Genomic DNA, 17,322 nt, shown 5'->3' with positions numbered 1-17,322 from the left:
AAAAAAAAATGGTAAAGTGAAGTTCTGTTCTTTATAGAGATTGATTATGCTGAGCATTATGAGGGAATACTAGGTTGTATATGAGGTGATCTTTTTCAAATTGTTTTAAGTTTAACAAAGGAGAGGTACAAGTTAATTATAAAAACATAAAAGAAAAGAGTAATGGCCAAAAGGAAGATTAAAAAATGGGGGTGGTGGTGAGGGACAGCATAGAATGAAAAGCAGATAAGAAAGAGAACAGCACTCCAAGCACAGGTAATTAACACAGAGGCCAGAGGTGTTAAAGAGCATGATGTATTCAGATAAGAGTAAATTATTGAGTATAGTTTATACTGTAAGAAATAAGGTTGATAGAAGACAGACTGAAACATTCTGTATGCCACACTTAAGAACCTGATTATTATCCTCTGGTCAACAAAAATCCATAAGAGAATTTTAAAGGAGAGGCTCATGATCAGGTTTATACCTTAAACCAAGACTGGCTGAAGGTAAAGCAATTAAGACCTTGTCTGTCACCAAAAGAAGTCAAACATATTTTTACATTATGCTACGGTTGCTGCGGATCTCAAACATCATTTATGCTAATCAATGCTTAGAAACTGGTGGCTATTAGACCTTTACTGCTTTATTATTTAATGTCCTTTTAAAGAAGCATACATTTTATTATATCACCAAGTTGTTTATTAAATATTTTTATAATTGTATTTCAATAAAATTTGTCCCCTTGGCAATCCTGTTTTAAGCATTTAAGAACATTATTCTAAAAAAAGGGTCCATGGCCTTCAGACTGTCAAAGGCATTCATAATACAAAACAGATTAACAATCTCTAGTCACAAAAAAAAAAAAGAGATCCAGAATATAGATATAACTAATTAAAGGGTAATCTCTTTTTCTGTTGCCATCGGTAAACTAAATACAAAATTAAAATATACTGTAATCAATCCTACCTTTACATCAGTACCATCTGTGGGCATAAACTCTTCATATATATATGAGCCTGTTTTTCGTACGTTGCTTTCTGGGGAATAAACACTACTTCTACTGCCAATCTGAAAACAAAGATGTCCATGAATATAAAAACTAAATTATTCATCTCATTTTATTAATATAAACTTTCACCATATTTTTCCATCTTAGATATTTCCAAAAAATTTTTTTGGTGCACAAGTATTTAACAACGCTTACTATACAGTTGACGCTGTATTATTTTCTACCATAATTACAATTTATATGTAAGTTAAATAGCATAAATATACAATGAATGATAAGAATAATGTCTCTTAGATTCAACCATGTTGTTGCATGTAACCTGGTTTGTTCACTTTGTCTACTATAGAATTTTCCACTGTGTACGTACATGGAATTCATTCATTAATAGATATTTCGGTTGTTTTCTAAGCTTTTGTCAGTAGAATAGTTTTGCTTTGAACATTCTTATATGTGTCCCATGTGCAAGAGGGTTTCTAATGTATATACTACAAGTAGAATTACCAGGTGATAGAATTGCTAGGTGCTCATATTCAACATACAAAGATAATGCCAAAATCCTTTATGAACTGTTTTAACAATTTAGAGTTCTCTTAGCACATATATTAGTTCCCACTGCTCTACTATAATTGGTATTGTTAGACTTAATATTTGCCACTCTAATGGATATAAAATAGTATCCCACTGAGTTTTTTCTTTGCATTTCCATGATTATAAATGTACACACATTTTAAATCTTAATGTGTTATTAAATTATATTGCTAAGAGGCTATATTAACTTGTATTCCTGCCAACAACATGTGGGCTTGTGCTTGTTTTCCAACTACCTCAATCTTTTAGATCTTTGGCAATCCAAAAAGTAATTCAATGTCATTAACTTTTAGACTTCATTTGCATTTATTTTATTATGGGTACAATTTTTTTAAATCTTTAATATTATTTTTTTATTATTATTTTTTATTTTTTTTAATACATGAAATTTATTGTCAAATTGGTTTCCATACAACACCCAGTGCTCATCCCAAAAGACGCCCTCTTCAATACCCAACACCCACCCTCCCCTCCCTCCCACCCCCAATCAACCCCTCAGTTTGTTCTCAATTTTTAAGAGTCTCTTATACTTTGGCTCTCTCCCACTCTAACCTCTTTTTTTTTTTCTTCCCCTCTCCCATGGGTTTCTGTTAAGTTTCTCAGGATCCACATAAGAGTGAAAACATATGGTATCTGTCTTTCTCTGTATGACTTATTTCACTTAGCATAACACTCTCCAGTTCCATCCATGTTCCTTCAAAGGGTCATATTTCATTCTTTCTCATTGCCATGTAGTACTCCATTGTGTATATAAACCACAATTTCTTTATCCATTTATCAGTTGATGGACATTTAGGCTCTTTCCATAATTTGGCTATTGTTGAGAGTGCTGCTATAAACAATGGGGTACAAGTGCCCCTATGCATCAGCACTCCTGTATCCCTTGGGTAAATTCCTAGCAGTGCTACTGCTGGGTAGTAGGGTAGGTCTATTTTTAATTTTTTGAGGAACCTCCAAACTCTTCTAGAGCGGCTGCACCAGTTTGCATTCCCACCAACAGTGCAAGAGGGTTCCTGTTTCTCCACATCCTCTTATGGGTGCAATTTTGAGCATACTGTCATGTATGTAAAAATTATTGGTATTATTTTTGTCTATGAATCATCCATCTTGGGGGCTATTTTTCTTCTCTCTCTCTGTTTTAAATAGGCTCCATGCCCAATGTGGGGCTTAAACTCAGACCCTGAGTCGCATGCTCTACCAACTGAGCCATCCAGGTGCCCTAAGGTGCCATTTTTCTTTTTTTTTTTTTTAACACTTATTTATTATTGAAAGACAGAGAGAGACAGAGCATAAGCAGGGGAGGGGCTGACAGATGGGGAGATAACAGAATCCAAAGCAGGCTCCAGGCTCTGAGCTGTCAGCACAGAGCCGGATGCGGGGCTCGAACTCACAAACCACAAGATCATGACCTAAGCCTAAGTTGGAGGCTTAACTGACGGAGCCACCCAGGTGCCCCAAGGTGCCATTTTTCTTAAATACTGCTGATCTTTACCTGAATTTCTCATAGGCCGGATACATAACTGGAAGATGCAAATGAAATCAAATAATACTCTTCATACTTTGTACCTAGAAATTTTGCATGCATCGCATTAAAAAATAAAATAATGCCTTGCTTTTCTAACAAAGAAGAGTACCAGTTTTCATTTATTCCTAAATGATACATTCTTAGTCTTAATTCTATTAAATACTTGATTACTTTTAGTAAAATTTGCACAAAGTATGAAGAACAGTATTCCCTGGGATAACAAAGGTTTACCTTCCGAAAAAGTCTTTGACTTCCACCACCAGCAGATGTTGGGTAGTAAATGTAAACATTATGATCCTCTGCACTGACTGGCTTTTCTACAAATGGCTTTTGAAAAACTTCACCATTTACTTCTACATGATCTTCACCCTCAATCAGATTGCACTCTAGAAGTCAAACAGAACATCAGGAAAAATTACATACTGTATATTATCTGGAAATAGTATTATTATTGAAGTTTTTACTACAATGGAGATTACAAAGAAAAGTAAGCTTGGATAATATATGATTTGATTTTAGTTAAAACTATTTATGCAAACAACATACATCAACATCTATGATCTATGACATTAAAAACTATAGTTTTTCTTCAAAATCTAACGAACCTGTCATTTCACCTTATCAATCCACAGAATACAAAGTTAGATAGGAAATGACACCAACAAGAAAGACTGAGAAATAATTTTAGAACGCTATCATCTTCTAAAAAATGTAAGGGATCATTTGTATCACAGATACTATAAAACATGAAATTATTCAGGTTACTAAAGTAACCTATACAAAGTAAGCAAGCAATCTAATTAGGAAGTTATTTTTTTACCTCTAGACAAATGAGGGAAGTTCCCTGTTACAGATAATAAATGTTATATTTTGTTTTTAATAAAAGTTGCTTTTAGATACAATAAAATCATCAGAATTCCCTAAAATACTCTTATCAGAATATTAAATCTTAATGCAGATAAACATTTATCTTGGTTTTTTTAGACTGCTATATATAACTTACATGTTATGTTTTAGATAACTAGAAAAATGAAGCAAAGGGTGCTTTAAGACATTAGTAGGTAATAATACTCCAAAATTCCTAGTCATCAGAAATTTAATCACAGCATTCTAGTGTGAAGTTTCTAATGCTTAATTCAAGAGTCAGAGATAAATCACTTGTTTACACTAATCAATACAAATTTATTAAGCACATAATTTAAAAATTCTTCTTTACATTTCCCAAATAGATGTCAAATGCAAACCAAAGAAAAGTAGGATATATAACTCTTAAATTATTACTGGATCTTTTACCTTATAGTGCTACACTTCAACTGAACATAATACTTAATTGGTTCATTTCTTTAAAAAAAAGTAAACAAAATACTATGAATTCTTCAAATTCCTTCTACTTAATTATAGAAGGGAAGTGGCTCAAAAGTATGTTGAGTGACAAAAGGCAGCTCGCTCAAAATCTCTTACTTTTACCTTTGGGATTATTTGGGTCACGGTTCAAAATTGCGTAACGTGGAAGTAAAATACCTTCAGCCTGAAGAATACTGTATACTTCTCTCCTGAAAAAAAGGGAAAACATCCTTTATTGTTTTATTCTATTTCACAAGTACATTATTACTACTGTATTACTAAAAAGGCATGGATATCAAGCCTTATTTTTTAAATAAAAAATTTGTCATTTAAAGTATCGAAAAAATATGTATTCAAAGGAAATATTATGCAATATTAAAACAAAAATGTCTGCACAATACTTTATGTGGCATATTAAAATACTAACATTTAAAATTGGGAATGTAAATGTATAAAAAGAAATGGTCAAATAAAGTTGCTATAAGCAATGACAGAATATTACCTAACCATTAAAAACTTTATACCTAAAGAATATTTAATGGCATGGGAAAATGTTCATTGTATTGTAAGAGAAAAGTGACCCTGTGTAAAATGTAAGTCCATGTACATATTGCTTTCTATATGAAAAAAATATGATAGATATGGTGGCAGGGTAAAATCCTTTCTTGATGCTTTTATTTTCCAAATTTCTTAAAGTAAATATGCATTTTCATATATATGTATATAACATATAAGCATGTATTAATATGGAAATCTAGGAAAAATGTTTTAAAGTTTTAGATATCAATAATGTCACTATCTGGAAGAACAGAATGCCAGAAACAAAAAACCATAAGGCCTTATAAAGTATTTTCATACATATAATCTCATATTGTAATGTTCACATAAAGGAAAATCAAATGTTGGTGAAATCATAAGGGTAGCCATCAGAGTGAAACATCAAACAATATAAATAAATATATTTGTATTTTACAGTGTCTCTTGGAAATCCATGCTTTTGACCTGTAAAATGAATGCTAAGATAGTGAGGTATTTTTCAAAACAGTTGCACTTTACCATTAAAAATAATCTAGTATAGCCCTAGTTTCATCATCAGTCACCATGACAGAGAAGTTGTTCATAATTTTCAGTGGTTCAGTAGACTCCAGAAATTAAATAAATCTGGTTTAAGTCCTCGTCCCACTATTTGCAGGACTACTTGTGACTTTGGGCAAATCAATTCATCTCCCTGATTTTCAAGATTCTTCATCTACAAAATTGGGTATAAATACCTATTCTTAAGTATTATTTAGAGGATACCAAAAATTAACGTATATGAAAACCCCTGATGCCGTATCGCTTACAGTATATACTAAATAAATGTTAATTTTCCTTCCCTTATTCAGCCATCTCCATCACTCACCTATCTTGTATGAGATACTGCATATTCAAGTCATTGATTACAAATGGATTCCTGAGTTTTGCATAGGCAACTGCTTTGTCCAGTGGAAATCCTAAGAACACATATTATTAACATATTCTGTACAATCTCAAGATAAGTTGACATCTATAACTTTATCAATTTGAATTTATGCCATTTCTGATAAAAGATTAGTTTTATTATCACTACTTTCCATATAAATCATGGAAAAATAAACACATAAAACTTAACTTGTACTATTAGTAAGTCTTATTTTTTCCTAGTTAATTTGATTGATAAGGCACAATAAGCTAGTGGTTATATAACCAAATTTAGACCACTGACACATTAGTCAACACCTGATTATTCAAAGTCACTGATAAAAAGTTAAGATTACCTCATACACAAACAGAAATCTATATATAAATAAATATATCACAATCACTTGGTGATTTTTAAAATATATATAACTCTTTTTCTCACTTTTTAAATTTGTATCTATACATATAAATTGTTGATAATTCAAAGAATTTATGCATCTTTAAAATAGCAAAAACAAAAGTTAATTCTCTTGCAAAGATATGCTCTAAATATAAAGTATACAAGTAGAATCATACTTGCTGTTACTAGGTCAACGTTAAGATATCAGAAATTAACTCAAAAATTACTAGACTTTGGTAAAATTACTAATTACAAGGAAAATAAATCAAATGGCAGATATAGTAAGAGGCCTAAAGTATCTAAAGCATTTTAATGATTCTACTATGCTGTCTGTATTGACGCTAAAAGCTCCAGTTTTATCCATCAATATCTACTACTTAGAGATGGTAAGGCAGTATTCCCTAAAGGTTAATATAACAGGGTCCAAAGTCCTGGCTCCATCTTTCATTAGCTACGTGATTTCGGGCAAATTTACCTAAAATCTCTCAGCCCCTGATTCACAACTATAAATGGGTATTTTAACAGTCTTACCTAGTACAGTTTTTGGAGGAACTCCATCAAGGAGTATACATAAAACACTTAGCACAGTACCTGACATAATAAGCTCCCAATAAATATTATTATTCCTTAAATGAAAATATTTTAATGAATATCTAATTGAAGAAATAGAGTAAAAATCATTAGGTATGCATAACTTTAGAATTTAACTATAGCATACTATAGTATACCTGTGAAGACGCTGTGTTTTGTAGCATTATCGGAACAGTTGGAGAAGTTAAGTACTAAGGCATACTGATGTTAAAAAAAACTAAACAAAAAACCATAGTCAGTTAAAAAAGACTTATTCCTAAATTCCTTTTAGTTTTTAAAATGTAATGAAAGTACTCTATACCTAGAATCACTTGGCCACAAATTACAAACCCTTCTACTTTTGTAAAGACTCTCAGAAGAATTCATCACTTGTCATAAAGATATCTCGAGGTCTATGATTTCATGTTTCCTAACAGAACTCAGCATATAGGAACCCTTATTCAGTTCCCTGCTTTTGTTGTTGTTGTGGTTAAAGAGGACATTTCCCTTACCAAGAGACAGCATATGGGATATCACCTTGGAGAGCACCTAGTTTTTACAAGCAAATAAATAGCTCTGTAGGAAGAACCATGTAGTAGTAAGGGAAGAAACCTTACCCTCAAAGATAAGCTAATTTTCATATTCTCTGAAATAAAGGACTTCAGTTTATAAAGACCAGGGCCTTGGCTTCTCTATAGGCTATAGGAGCACAAGAAGTCTCAAACATGCTCCACCCCTTTCTGGCTGAAGACGTTTCTTGAATACCTAAGTAAAGTTAAACTTTAACACAGCTAGAGATTACATATTTAGGTAACAAGTTTGCTTTAATATGAATTCATTTATAACTGAGTACATATCTTTTAAATTATAGTTCTTAGTAAGAAATACATTTAATTCACAGATAACTGGGTAATAAAAATTTCAGATATTCACTAATAATTTTGATTAGTGTGTTTTACTATGAAGGCATACTTCACCATCAAGTAATACTGAAGTTTAATTATATTTCACTTTGGTTTATAAAAGAAACCGAGTAAAGTCTAAAATTCAAATATTAAGCACCTCAGAAATAAAATATAAATATGTATATGAGGAAACATCATTTTCTATATGACAAAAGCATAGACCTTAAAATATTCAATAATTCAAGAATTCATTCTAAATAACTTAGAGTAACAAAGATATACTTTCAAAGAATTCATCAACCTATATTTCACTATTTTTAATAGTGAAAACCGGACACTAATTGTTAAGATACTGGCTAAATGTTATAGTATATCCTCATGATGACAAGCTGAAATGTCATTGAAAATCAGGCCTCTGAAGAATGTAATGAAAGGAAAATAAACCTCGATATAGTTAATGGAAAATTAAATATAAAATTACATATACACTGTAATAGTAAATTTGTTTTTAAAAAATACACAGAGGAAAAATGGCTGAAAAGAAATATATCAAAATGTTAGCAACACTGATCTGTGAGAGTGGGTAAGTTTAATTTTATTTTTCTATTTTATCTAATAATCTACAATTAGTATGTATTGGTTTTATTATAAGAGGATAAAAGTAGTTCCCACCCCATTCTTTAATACCTTTAGAATGGAAAGAAATAAGACAATCACATAAAGGCCAGTTTTCTACTGGTTCATTCAAAATAACATCTTCTTCAAATACTACTACTGTGATATATTTAAATAAGGAGATCCGTTCAAGAATTTCCTTCATTGGTTTGGATTTGGATTTCTTTGCCATGGAACATATTCCAACCACAATCTGTCTTTCCGGTGGCTAAAACAGAAGGAAAACAAAACAAAAAAATCAGGTTGACTTGATATGAACTGCAAAGTAGAGCTATTTTAAATCTTGTTCAGAAGTAGATGAGGGATGTGATTAATACAAATGACACACTAACCAAAAAAGGCATTTTTCAAAATTACATTGTTATTATAATAAATAACAAATAGTTGTTTACAAAGGTTTGGAAAAAATTCTAAAACAATACACTTTCAGGACATCGTTACTATTTTCATTCTGATTTTAAACTTAAACAAATACTCCTTTCTTGACTGTCTTCAACACTTGTTGTTCTCCTTACAAAAGAAAGGGGAAAATAAGGGCCAAAACTTATCTAATCCAAGTAAAAAGACCAATGAGAGTGAGATAAAGAATTCTCTTGCCTAAAATAAGATGTTCTGACTACAAAGCTGTATTACAGTGTTGAACTATTTTTGGAGACTGAGCTTGAATAGGAGTTGGTCACCAATGACAACTTGGAAGAAAATTTTGGAGAAAGCCAAACTGCTAACAGAGGTGTCAATGCTCTTTGAAGCTCCTATCTTTATACTCAATATTCCCATTAATGGTGTTGCTCATCTCTGGCACCCCTACTATAGCTCAAAGGCCATGGTTCATCCTGAGACTAAAAAAAGGAGGAGACAGAAATAATTTATGAGCAGCTCACAGGTTTACAAAATCACTCAAGATTCATTCTGAGGTCTCTCCATTTAAATAGTTAATAATTTATCAAATAAATAAAGCTGTGTCTAGTTTTTCTTTTTAGTTCTCCCCCTTCCATATTTTATATATTTCAGATGACAATATAATCCATGCTCAAGTGTTTTACTAGACTCTCTCTTATAAATCTAAAAATAAAATAGGATAACATCAGATTTAAATTGCTATTCTTTATGCCTAAAATTAGATTTCCTCATTGCCTCTTCTAACTCATAAAATCTAGAGGTCAAATTGGTATTGAATTTGATTGTAAATCCTAACCTTCTCAGGATTTGCTGTCTTTCCACCTTGATTATCCACTTTTATGTTCCCTTACTCAATTATTTCCTGATCAAAAGCCTCTATCCAGCTCATGATGTTCCTAATGAATATTTCCCTAGCCAACAAAAGTACTCAAACTAAACCATCAACAAAACAAAAAAGGCAACCTACTGAATGGGAGGAGATACTTGCAAATGATATATCTATTAAGGGGTCAACTTCTAAAATATACAAAGAACTCCTACAACTCAGCATCAAAAAAACCCAAATAATCCAATTAAAAAATGAACAGAGGACCTTAGTCGGACATTTCTCCAAAGAAGACATACAGATGGGCAAAAGATTCATGAAAAGATGGTCGACAACACTAATCATCAGGAAAATGTAAATCAAAACCACAATGACACATCACCTCGCACTTGTCAAAATGGCTAGTATCAAAAAGACAAGACATAACAAGAGTTGGCAAGGATGTGGAGAAAAAGGAATCCTCATGCGCCGTTGGTGGGAATGTAAACTGGAGCAACCACCGTAGAAAACAGTATGGAGGTTCCTCAAAAACTTAGAAATACCATATTACCTATTAATCCTACTTCCGGGTATTTACTAAGAAAATAAAAACACTAATTCAAAAAGATATGTTTACTGCATCATTATTTACAACAGCCAAGATATGGAAGCAACCTAAGTGTCCATCCATAAATGGATACACATGTGATATATATTATATATATTACACATACCATATATAATGTATATATACATATATATAGAATATATATACATGTATGTATATGTATATATGTATATGTATATGTATGTGTATATGTATATATATATATATATATATATATATATATATATATATATATCAGGCATAAAAAAGAATGAAGGGGTGCCTGGGAGGCTCAGCTGGTTGAGCATCTAACTTCGACTCAGGTCTTGATCTTGCGGTTTGTGAGTTTGAGCCCCACATCGGGCTCATTGGTATCAGCCTGGAGCCTGCTTTGGATTCTCTGTCCCCCTTTCTCTGCCCCTCCCCTGCTTGTGCTCTTTCTCTGTATCTCAAAAATAAACCTTAAAAAAAAAAAAAAAAAAAAAGAAGAATGAAATCTTGCCATTCACAATAACATGGATGGACTTATAGGATATTATGCTAAGTGAAACAGAAAAACAAATACCTTATGATTCCACTTACATGTGGAATCTAAAAACTGAAAGAAAGAAAAAAAAAAAAACATCTAGACTCAAACACAAAGAACAAACTGGTGGCTCTCAGTGGGAAGGGGAGGTGCAAGGATGGGTGAAACACGTGAAGGGGATTAAGAGGTACAGACTTCCAGTTATAAAATAGAGAAGTTAAAGGGATGAAAAGTACAGCATAGGGCATACAAAGTAGAAACTTTGTATGGTGACAGATGGTAACTACACTTATCATGGTGAGCATTCTGTAATGTATACAATTGCTGAATCACCATGTTGTACACATGAAACTAATGTCAATTATACTTCAGTAAAAACAGCATTCAACCTAACACTTCCTACTGTTTTACAGATTAAAAGACTACTTTTATTTTATTTAATATTAAAATGTTAAATTTTGTTTATTACAGATCTATTTAATATCTACTCATTGGCTAAGATCAACTAGAAACTTTCAAGTTTAAAATGCACAAATAAAGCTGCATTATTAAGACAAAATCACAGAATTTTCCTATCAGGTAAAATTACATGATAGCATATAATTACTTTTTAAACAGATCTAAATTACTTTGTCAAATTTAATGTCTAAAATGAAATTCATACCTTTAATCTTAAAAACAGAATGACCTAGAACAAATCATTTTGTTCTATAGGTCAACAATCTATAGGTCAAATGAACCAAATTGAAGCTACTCAAAAGTGACAATTATACATCACAAATGTGAGTTCAATTTAATTAGTACCAATAGTCTAAGAATTATACTAAAAGTTAGATATACAGAAACTACCTACACTCAAAGTGCTGTGAATCTAACAGGGATTACAGTAGCAATGCAGTACATTATGATACATGGAATACAAGTATATGTGTTAAGGTATAGAATGGTACTGAGGAAGAAGTATTCAAGTTTACAAGGAGAAGGGGAAGAATGAACATGAATAATGAGCAGAGTTTTGAAGAATGAAAAACTATTCACAAGGTATCCCTTCCCAGAAAAGGGCATTCTATACAGATAAAGGAATACACCCAATGGCGAAGAGGCATGGCACAACATAGAATTAACACGTGAAAAGCAAAAATTTGATACTGCTGAAACATAAAAGGTAGAAGGGAAGAGAGACAAATAGAGTTCTGGATATAAGGGACAGAAGTCCTTATCTGGAAAAAGTGGACTTGATGGTCAGTGACATTCACAGTGTGTTCAGATGTACTCTAGTGAAAAGGGATAGGAGTACTTGAAGCTGAGTCAATAGCACTTCCTAGTTTAAGTCAGCCAGAGAAGGTCTGCTTTCCTGTTTTACTTATTGGATTTCTAGACAATACTTCAGATGAAGAAAAGCACTGCTCGTAAGAGAAGCTTGAAAATCATCTTTCCTGGGCTGAGGATGAGGGGTGGGTGGGAAAGGTTTCAAGTGAAAGCAGTCTGATTCACCCTTCAGACACGCATAACTGCACTGGGAAAAGTATTAAATAATTACGAAAAAAGATTTAAAGAATAATCTAATAGCTATTTTTGGTTTGTTTTTAACTACTTTTACCAAGTATAACAGGTTTGGAAACAAAATTCTCTTTCGAACTGGAAATATGAGGGAAAAAACCTAAGTTTGTATCTTGTTTCAGTCTTCACAGTAAAGCAATGTCTATGTGTAAAGGGAAAACAAGACAAATGTTGAGCTAATATAACTATGGTAAAATGAACATAATAAATGGGTGTTATTCCTGAAGATCCACTATGGTTATACATCCTAATAGATCAGATCAAAAAGAAAGTAAGACTTACACAGTTACACACCCCTGTGGATACTTGAGGTAGCCTCTCCTAGCCACACAGTTACAGGTTTCTGAATAGTTAATACATAAGGCTATCTTTGAGTCAAGCACCACTTGTATTGACAACATGACAAACTTAACGAAGCTAAGAAGTCCTTCTTTGTAACTTTAAAATGATTTCCTTCAACTTACTTCTTTCTCTTGACATGTTTTTTAGGTACTTCTACATACAAGAAATCCTTTTGGTTTATGGCCCTATTCTTTTTGCCATGTTTTCAACTGAGTCTTGTGTCACACTAGGCATACCAGTGAAAGACACTAGAATAAGCATCATTAAACAACTTAGAACTCTGACTCCTGATTGGCTTTCTTGATGCAACATAGATTCAATAATGTTGTAATGAAACATGCTGTTTTAGTGCAAAATACTTCCAACAAATTACTATGTGCAAAAATGGCTTCACAATTTAGACAGTAATAATTCACTTTAACAGTGATGAGTAAGAAGTCTATACTGTACTGGTCTTCTCTCACCAAACAACTTACAGACTCATCCTCTTCCTCCTCATCTTCATCTGCATGGTGGAAGAAATGTCGATAATTTCCTGAATTTATTTCTGTATCTTCAGGCCCAACAAAGAACCTGGGGGCTTCACTCATTTTTATTTCATTTGATATAGATATAAAGCACTATACTAAAATTGCTTTTAAATAAACCATTCTCTCTCTACTATACAAGGTCTGTTGCAGCTTGTTTTTGCTTTTACAATCACTTGAAATTGTGATGACAGTTAGTTGGCAAATGTTCTTCTGTTCTCAGATATCATTGCTTCATTTGTTGATGAAGTTTAAGAGAGAGAGGCTTAGTGCTTCAGTCAGTCGATGCAACAATCTTTCTACCTAAAATACAATGAAAAAATTAATTTTGGAGACTGTACTTCAAAAACATTCATGTAAAAGTAAAATGATACTTGTAAAATCATTACCAGTAATTTGATGCATACCTTCAGATACAAAGACATTTTCTTCCATGATATTAAAAAATTAGGCTTTGATATTCAATAATCTACATTTTAACAATTCAACAAACTGATTCAAAAATAACAAAAAGACAGTAACAATAAAAATACACAGTAAATTCTTTAAGTCCAAAAATATCTAGTAAGTGAGAAAATTATTCAAATTATAACAAAATTCCATTAAAAGTTGAATTCCTTTGCAACACAGTTCAGTAATATCTGAATAGATCAGATCAATATCTGGGGGAAAAAAACCCCAGATAAAATGCAATGTAAATTTAAAACCCATTGACAACTATAAATCAATTTGAAAACTCATTAAATCAATTTTTAAAAGGTTTTAACTTGAAAGTTCAACTTGCAAACAAGGCTTTTTTTTATTTTTATCTTTTTTAGGGAATAAAACCTTTCTGCATTCTAGTCTCAAAAAATATCAATAAAACGAGAATAAAGAAAATATTTCATTTTAACAGCAGCTTTTGAAGTTTTAGAAGTCAAAAATTCTTTGGCTGAACTAATAAAAATCTATGGATTCTCTCCTCAAAAAAAAAATGTACAAGTGTAACAAATTCTGCAAAAATTTTATGTGATTGACACCCAAGCTTTCCACATAAACAGATGTCTATCAAAATCAGTTCAAGAAGTCTCATGTAACAGTGACATCTCAAAATATTCTTTACCAAAGTTGTTTACATGTACTTGTTCCTTGGTCACATTAAAACTAATTACTGACCAAGATGAAACTATATATCAAATAATTCATTGGATTACTGGTAATATAATAAATTATTTGATCAAATATTCTTAAGAGTTGGGAGTGTATGTTAGATAAAAAACTGTAAAGTGTAACTCCAAAACTTTTATTTCTAAAGATGTAATTCTAGTTTAATTGGTGGCTCCCTATTAAATACTGAAACCCTAGTGTACCTAGGCAGGCTTCATTGTATCCAATTTTCAAATTAAAATTGCACAGTGTTATGAAATTTAAAACAGTTTGTGATTAAAAAAGGTAGAAATACTTGTTCAAAAGACAAACGCTACTCAACTCCGATTTATAAATTGTAAAGTACCATGCTACTAAAGTATCGACACTCAAGGAAGTGGTTCTCAAACTTCATCACACATCAGAATCACCAGGAGGGCTTGTAAAAATACTAAAGTCTCAAAGTGGGAGCCAATACTCTGCATTTTTAAAATTCCATGGTGATGCTGATGCTGCTGGCCTGGTAATCACACTTTGAGAACCACTGCTCTAAGAGCGCCTGGTTGGCTTAGTCTAATAAGTGTCAGATTCTAGATTTCAGCTCAGGTCATGATCTCACGACCCCAAGGAGGGATTCTCTTTCTCCCTCTCTCTCTCTCTGCCCCCTCCCCTGCTCAGGTTCCCGCTTGCTCGTGCTCTCTCAAAAGAAATCAACTTTTTTAAAAAGGAGAGAGAACCATTGTTCTAGACTTTGACAAAAGTGGGTTAGAAAGCTTTTTCTAATAGTTGTTCAGATCTGTATCCTTAACTAAGCTACTGAAACTCTCTAGCCACCATCTGTAAACTGTGATAAATTTAATAAGTTATTTTGAAAACTAAATGCCAAAGCAGCAATTTAGCACAGGGTAAACATTTAGTAAATGTGAGGTGTTTCTTTTATTGGCTTTTATAATTAAAAAAGAGATTCCTGATCTAACTTAACTGGCACAGAACAAAGGCAAACAATTTAGTTTAGAATGTACCTATTTACTGCCCTTGCAATGAAGCCACAGAAACTCCTCCTTGCCAGTGCTTCTGCTGGAGACCTCATTACATGTTTTCTAGTCTTACCACACTGCTTCAGACTGTCATGAACACTACTGCCTGGAATAAATACTCATCTTCTCCCCAAATTTAAGCTACTTAATCCTTAAAATGACAACTAGGATCATCCATCAGTCCTATGTAGTGTACAGAAGTCCGTCTTTCTTAAGGACCCTCAGCTCTTATTGCTCAGTCTAAATAGACACATGACCAATTTTCCTGAAACCCCAAAAGCATTTTCCGGATGGAAACATTGCTGTGAATGGTGACAATGCTGCTGTCAACGCTAAGTGTAATATCCTCACAACTACCATGAAAGTCATGAGTTTAAAACCCAAAATGGCAAGATTTGACTGGACAACTCTGAACCTTCTGCACGCCAGTTTAATCACTCGCTTTAAAAAAAAAAACCCATGCTACAGTCAGTATTTTGGTTTCTAAACTATTTACTTCTGCATCAGAACAAGGAAGCTCCATGAGGACAGAGATCATTTCGTCAGACATAAATAGGCACACTGAATTTGTTTTTAATGAATACTTTCAACCACTTAAAATGTTAGTGAAGTGACTGGAAGCAACGAAGCATAATGGTAAGACAATAGTAACAGTCAATAATACAGATTTTGGAACCTGAAAAATCTGGTTTCTAACAGAGGTTCAAACGTTTACTAGTAGCAAAAGTTTATTAGGACGAGTTAAGTGACCTCTCCAAGCCTCAGTACCTACCTCTGGAAAATGAGACGAATAATCTAACATACACCACGGAATTGTTGAGAGAAGTACATGAGAACATATGTAAAGCACCTGGCACACATAAGAACTCAGTCAATGGCGGCTATCTTTAATATTTAATCTGCCTGAAACAAAAACTGTATTTTTCATTGAAGAATTTTCAACAGCAAAACAATACCCTATCCCAGCGTCGGGCAAGGATGTTAGGTGCTAAAGCCAACTATGCTTCCTACTTCCCCAGCTAAGCCTTCCAGCACACTAGATCAAGACAAGTATCACCCATAGGAATTCAAAGGTCGCAAACTCCCAGAAGCCGTCCATAAACTAGTAAATGAGATACAATGGTCGCCACCCTCGTTCCTTCTCCCTCCAAGCGCGCGAGGTGCAACACACTCGAACTGATTAGGTGAGGCAGAGACCTGCAGCCTCCGTTTTTATTCTGGAAAGCTGCAACGCAAGGGCCTTTTTGTTCTCTTGAAGTGGGGGTGCAGGCAGCGAGAAAAGGGGCAAAGACGGAGGAATGAAAACAAAAATAGCGATCTCGACCCACAGCAGTCCCCAAACTCGAGGCTGCCTTCTTTGGTGGAGCGAGCCCACAGGCTAGAGTACCAGCTTAGGCGCTCGGCAGTTCCCTTCTGGCTGGGCTGAAATCTCGTGTATCTCAAACCCAAGAAATAAAAAAGGGAGGCAATAGAAGAGAAGAAGAAATCCAGACGCGAAAAGCGCCTCAGGGCTGTAGTGTCACTCCTTCCTCGCCCACGCTGCCTTTCTCTCTGGCACACGCCCCTGGGAAGAGCGCGTGTCTGGGCTCCGCAAAGCGCAGAAGACAAAGCAATTGCCCGGCAGCGGCCTCGGTGACCGGGTTCGGCAACTCGGTTCTCCTCCGGTCCCGGAATCCTCACCTGCCACCGCTGCAGTAGCCACGCGAGCTGCAGGAGATAGCCGAGCCCACTCGGGCTTCGGTTTCCCCTTTAATGCCGGAGACAGGAGTGAGGTGTTCGTCAAAAGACTACAGCTGTTAGGTGGGACGTCGGTCTCCTCTCTACAGTAGCAGATGAAGGGCCACGCAGAGGTTCTGCAAAGCACTACACCACCTCCCTTATCTCGGTCGCGCCTCACCCCGCCCGCCTCGGGTCTCACCAAGAAATCTCACCGGGCGGAACGATTTCCGGCAATTG

At 33.8% G+C, this 17,322-nt stretch overlaps 1 protein-coding gene across 12 annotated transcripts in view; it reads right to left on the bottom strand.

Annotated features, from left to right (window-relative positions):
- The window catches only part of PPIP5K2 (diphosphoinositol pentakisphosphate kinase 2), a 72,967-nt gene extending 55,646 nt beyond the window's left edge, over nucleotides 1–17,321 (bottom strand). For 9 of the 12 annotated variants that reach the window (XM_030325901.1, XM_030325920.1, XM_030325945.1 and 6 more), the window contains exons 1-7: nucleotides 17,047–17,272; nucleotides 13,154–13,507; nucleotides 8,451–8,646; nucleotides 5,851–5,941; nucleotides 4,572–4,657; nucleotides 3,336–3,490; nucleotides 949–1,050 (exon numbers count right to left, since the gene is read on the bottom strand). In XM_030325901.1, the coding sequence (XP_030181761.1) occupies nucleotides 949–1,050; nucleotides 3,336–3,490; nucleotides 4,572–4,657; nucleotides 5,851–5,941; nucleotides 8,451–8,646; nucleotides 13,154–13,267 (744 nt within the window). In that variant the 5' untranslated portion in view covers nucleotides 13,268–13,507; nucleotides 17,047–17,272. Of the gene's footprint in view, nucleotides 1–948; nucleotides 1,051–3,335; nucleotides 3,491–4,571; nucleotides 4,658–5,850; nucleotides 5,942–8,450; nucleotides 8,647–13,141; nucleotides 13,508–17,046 lie in introns of all 12 variants that reach the window. The other 3 variants (XM_030325890.2, XM_030325927.2, XM_030325879.2) reach the window with 1 other exon arrangement.
- Between the last annotated feature and the right edge of the window lies 1 nt (nucleotide 17,322).

The sequence above is a fragment of the Lynx canadensis genome, chromosome A1, assembly GCF_007474595.2.
Source record: "Lynx canadensis isolate LIC74 chromosome A1, mLynCan4.pri.v2, whole genome shotgun sequence".
NCBI classification, from domain to species: Eukaryota; Metazoa; Chordata; class Mammalia; order Carnivora; family Felidae; genus Lynx; species Lynx canadensis.
This window is presented reverse-complemented; position numbering and strand designations above follow the sequence as displayed.